We start from the raw sequence: 5,339 nt of genomic DNA, 5'->3' as shown, positions 1-5,339 counted from the left end.
TGGAGGCGGGCTGGCCAGGGGAAGGGACCCCAGGAGGTTGGCTGGCTGGCCCCCCAATCGGGGCCTATTGGGGGGGGCCGGCTGGTAGGGGGGGGGGGCCGCAGGAGGTTGGCTGTGGGAGCGCACTGACCACCAGGGGGCAGCTCCTGCGTTGAGCTGGTGGTCAGTGAGCATCATAGCAACTGGTCGACCGGTGGTTCCGGTCCTTCCAGTGGTTCGGTGGTAACAGTAGCTTAGGCTTTTATATATATAGATAGGTGCATAGGATTCAAACCATACCTTTGCAAACCACTTCCTGTCCACCATGTCACGACTTGCACTATCAGTGAGGAAGACACACCAAGCGCAAGGATCACCAGCCGAAGTTCGGCATTTGGAGCCTGGAAGGAGGCTATGCTGCCTACAAACAAATTACAGAGAGTTAAATATTTCTGGCAGCCACACCTTGGTACTCAATTCCCTGCATTTTATAACTGTTGTGTCTGATACCATTTTTATACACAGGAAGAGAGAGTTAATGGAAAATTGTGTGTGTGCATAAATCTTTTTAAAGTTTTATTGAGATATAATTCATACCATAAAATTTACCCTGTTAAAGTGTATAATTTCATGGTTTTTTATATATTCACAAAGTTGTGTTATAATAATAGTGCATTTTGTTTATCCACTATCTAATTCCAGAATATTTTCATCACCCCAAGAAGAAATCCATACCTGTTAGCCGTCGCTCCCTTTTCTTCTTCCCCACCCCCAGCCCCTAGCAATCATCATCTACTTCCTGCTCATATAAATTTTCCTATTTTGGAAATTTCATATAAGGATCATAAAATTATGCTGCCTACAAACAAATTACAGAGAGTTAAATATTTCTGGCAGCCACACCTTGGTACTCAATTCCCTGCATTTTATAACTGTTGTGTCTGATACCATTTTTATACACAGGAAGAGAGAGTTAATGGAAAATTGTGTGTGTGCATAAATCTTTTTAAAGTTTTATTGAGATATAATTCATACCATAAAATTTACCCTGTTAAAGTGTATAATTTCATGGTTTTTTATATATTCACAAAGTTGTGTTATAATAATAGTGCATTTTGTTTATCCACTATCTAATTCCGGAATATTTTCATCACCCCAAGAAGAAATCCATACCTGTTAGCCATCACTCCCTTTTCTTCTTCCCCACCCCCACCCCCTAGCAATCATCTACTTCCTGCTCATATAAATTTTCCTATTTTGGAAATTTCATATAAGGGAATCATAAAATATGTAGCCTTCTGTGACTGGCTTCTTTCACTTAGCATAATGTTTCCGAGAGTCATCCATGTTGTAGAATGTTATCAGTACATCATTCCTTTTCATGGCTGAATAATATTTCATTGCACGGATGTCCTGCATTTTGTTTATCCATTCATCAGTCGATGAGCACTTGGGTTGTTTCCACTTTTGGGCTATTATAAATAACTAGAGGCCCAGTGCACAAAATTAGTGCATGAGTAGGGTCTCTAGGTCTGGCCAGCGATTAGGGCTGGCTGGGGCCTTCCTTCATTCCATGCCACCCCCTGGTGGTCAGCGCACATCATAGTGAGCGATTGAACTTCTGGTCTCCCAGCCGAACTCCTGAGGGGATACTTTGCATATTAGCCTTTTATATATATAGATGCTGCTATGAACATTTGTGTACAAGGTCTTGTGTGAACATATGTTTTCATTTTTTTAGATAAATACCAGGAGTGGAGGTGATGAATCATAGGATAACATTTTTATGAACTGACAAACTGCTTTCCAAAGCTGCGGCACCATTTTACATTCACCAGCAATGTGTGACTGATCCAATTTCTCCACATCCTTGCCAACACTTGTTATTATCTATCTTTTTATAGCCATTCTAATGGGTCAAAATCTTTAAGGTAAAAAATAACCCAAATTGCCCAAGGTGTTTTGGCTCAGCAGATAGAGCATCAGCTTGTGGACTGAAGGGTCCCAGGTTCGATTCCAGTCAAGGGCACATGCCCAAGTTACAGGCTCAATCCAGGGAGTGGGGAGGAGTGTGCAGGAGACAGCCTGATCAATGATTCTCACTCATCATTGATGTTTCTATTTCTCTCTCCCTCTCCGTTCCTCTCTGAAATCAATAAAAATATATTTTAAAAAATGACCCAAATTAATAGCAGAATGAACTAGATATATTCCTGGAAGTGGAATTTCTTGGTGAAAGAGTATGTAAACATTTGCAATTTTGACCAAAACTGTTAAATTAGCCTTCGCAGAGAGGTTTGCCAAATTAGATTCCCACTGGTAGTGAATGAGTGTCTGCTTCCCATCCTTACAATACAGTGTTATTTATCCATTCATCAGTCGATGAGCACTTGGGTTGTTTTCACTTTTGGGCTATTATTAATAATGCTGCTATGAACATTTGTGTACAAGGTCTTGTGTGAACATATGTTTTCATTTTTTTAGATAAATACCAGGAGTGGAGGTGATGAATCATAGGATAACATTTTTATGAACTGACAAACTGCTTTCCAAAGCTGCGGCACCATTTTACATTCACCAGCAATGTATGACTGATCCAATTTCTCCACATTCTTGCCAACACTTGTTATTATCTCTCTTTTTATAGCCATTCGAATGGGTCAAAATCTTTAAGGTAAAAAATAACCCAAATTGCCCAAGGTGTTTTGGCTCAGTAGATAGAGCATTAGCCTGCGGACTGAAGGGTCCCAGGTTCGATTCCAGTCAAGGGCACATGTCCAGGTTACAGGCTCAATCCAGGGAGTGGGGAGGAGTGTGCAGGAGACAGCCTGATCAATGATTCTCACTCATCATTGATGTTTCTATTTCTCTCTCCCTCTCCATTCCTCTCTGCAATCAATAAAAATATATTTTAAAAAATAACCCAAATCAATAGAAGTATGAACTAGATATATTCCTGGAAGTGGAATTGCTGGGTGAAAGAGTATGTACACATTTGCAATTTTGACCAAAACTGTTAAATTATCCTTTGCAGAGAGGTTTGCCAAATTAGATTCTCACTGGCAGTGAATGAGTGTCTGCTTCCCATCTTTACAATACAGTGTTCAGACTTTATTTTTTTGCCAACCCAATAGGTAAAACTATACATAGGTATATTGTGAGTACAATTTGTATTCTACACATCTTAGTACATTTTTAAATAAACAATTATATTTCATTTCCAGTAAACTGATGGTAGCCTTTGCCCACTTTCCTATTGAGTTGTTGGTCCTTTATTTATTACTGATTTGTGAAAAAACCATATATTAGGGAAATTAGCCCTTTGACTAAAAGAACTGCAAATATTTTTCCTACGTTGTTGTTTGACTTTGCTTACTATAGCTTTGGTCACGCATAATTTTCATATTTTTATGCAGTGTCCTCTAACAATTTTAATGGTTTCTGAGTTTTGTGTCATATTTGGGGGGGAAAGAATACAATATATTCAAGAGTTGAACTGTTTACCACGGTTTCTTTCCCCTTGTCCTTTCATGATACTTAAGCTTTCCAATCTGATAGGAAAATTAGAAATGTAAAATACCTGGGCTTTTTGTCTACTCTTCCAATTTTACTAAAACTCTTGAGGTAGTAGTAAGAGAAAGAGAACTCTTTTTTCTAATTCAAACATTTAGCATTCAAAGAACAGTCTACATATTTTCATTTGATTTTTAACTAAAATAAACGTAAAGAAATACTTTCAAATAATTACCAACAGCAAGGATCCGCAGCAGGGCTAGCATCCACTTCTTGTGCACCAGCTTCCAGACAGGAGTAGTTATGAGGAATAGCGGAGAGAGAAAAGCTACGCCAAAAACTTCCAGCCCGGTGAGTTCCAGTGTTTGCAGGGGAAAGTAATAAATCATCGGAGGCAGGTCATGCCAGAGAGACCAAGTAACGTATCCTAGAAGAAAAAGGTTTTTCAGAGAAAGACCAAGCGTAACTTTGTCATCGTTTCAAACAGTAACCCCGCCCCTCCACTAGGTCCTCCCGGTACTAAAGTCTCTTCATTTGGAACATCCGGGTTGAAGTGGGTTTCCTGTCAGGACCTTGATTGGCATTTCCTTACCTACGTTGCCTTTCAGAATGAGAAATATGAAAACCGATAAGAGCAACGAGCACTACACGGATAGGCAGGTCGGTTAGTCAACATGTTCTTGCGCGTAGACTGTTTTAAACCCAACCCTCAGGAAACAGCATGCGGCAGTGGAATACCCACATCTGAAGTCAGTTTCATTTCTGCCAACGACTGTGAATCTACAACAATGATGCTTACCTTGTGCTAGGCTCTGTGCTAAGGATTTACACACATCATCTCTCTTATTCCTCACACAACCCGTGTCCTATGAAGTTGACATTATTTCTACTCCTCTCTTACAAATGCAAAACAAGTCTCCTGAGACTCGGAAAGTTAAGTAATTGTCTCAAGTCACAAAAGCAGCAAAGGCAGAATAAACTTAAACCCACACAGTCTAGCTCCAAACATAGCTTTCTAATGACCAAGTGTACTAACTTTCTCCCAAGTTACTTCTCAGCTTCCTTTTCTTTTAAAAATTTTTTAAAAATATGATTTTAATGATTTTTAAAGAGAGAGGAAGGGAGAGGGATAGATCGAAACATGGATGAGACAGAAACATCATCGATGGCCGCCTCCTGCACTCCTCCCTACAGAGGATGGAGCCCCCCAGCCCGGGCACGTGCCCTGACAGTGACCTCTGGGTTCATGGGTTGACGCTAACCACTTAGCCACCGGCCTGGCTCTGCCTCCTTTTCTTAATCGGCAAAATAGCACTTTTAACCACCTTAGAGTTCAGCTTAAATGAGATCAAGTACAAGGAGTACCTAGCACCTAGGTACTTACTGCCAGTCGCTTTACATGGCCTGACTCATGAGATACCGACTGAGGCAGAAACATGGGCCCTCTGAGCACTACCGGCTCCCAGAAAACCAAGTTCTCAGCCAGGCGCCCCTCCCGGGCCAGAGGAAAGCCTGTTTCACGTCGAACTGCGAGATCCCAGCCGTCTCCCAACGTTTGTCTAGGAACTCTGATTCATTCCACGCCAACAGAATTACACCGGTAATTGTTGGTGGGATTTTTCTGTAAAGCTACTCGTGGGAACCCAGAGGCACGGGTCCCGTAGGCGCCTCGCCGAATCCTCGGCCTCGGAACCTCGATCGGGGTCTTTTCTTTTCCCCCTGCGCTAGCAGACGTTCCCAGGGGGCGATAAGCATCTCTCCTCTGGGCACTGAGAGCGCTTTTCTTCCTCGCGGGGCTCAGCCAGCCCTCCGAGCGCGGGAGCTCCGGGCCGGGGGGGACCGGGGGA

General features: G+C 42.0%; 1 protein-coding gene across 2 annotated transcripts in view; it reads right to left on the bottom strand.

Annotated features, from left to right (window-relative positions):
- The window catches only part of CWH43 (cell wall biogenesis 43 C-terminal homolog), a 43,834-nt gene extending 39,917 nt beyond the window's left edge, over nucleotides 1-3,917 (bottom strand). For both annotated transcript variants that reach the window (XM_014534485.1, XM_014534483.1), the window contains exons 1-2: nucleotides 3,728-3,917; nucleotides 280-400 (exon numbers count right to left, since the gene is read on the bottom strand). In XM_014534485.1, coding sequence (XP_014389971.1) covers nucleotides 280-400; nucleotides 3,728-3,881 — 275 coding nt within the window. In that variant the 5' untranslated portion in view covers nucleotides 3,882-3,917. The remainder of the gene's footprint in view (nucleotides 1-279; nucleotides 401-3,727) is intronic.
- Between the last annotated feature and the right edge of the window lie 1,422 nt (nucleotides 3,918-5,339).

This window comes from Myotis brandtii, unplaced genomic scaffold (genome assembly GCF_000412655.1).
Source record: "Myotis brandtii unplaced genomic scaffold, ASM41265v1 scaffold10, whole genome shotgun sequence".
Lineage (NCBI taxonomy): Eukaryota > Metazoa > Chordata > Mammalia > Chiroptera > Vespertilionidae > Myotis > Myotis brandtii.
The sequence above is the reverse complement of the archived record's forward strand: the minus strand, read 5'-3'. Positions and strand labels throughout refer to the sequence as shown.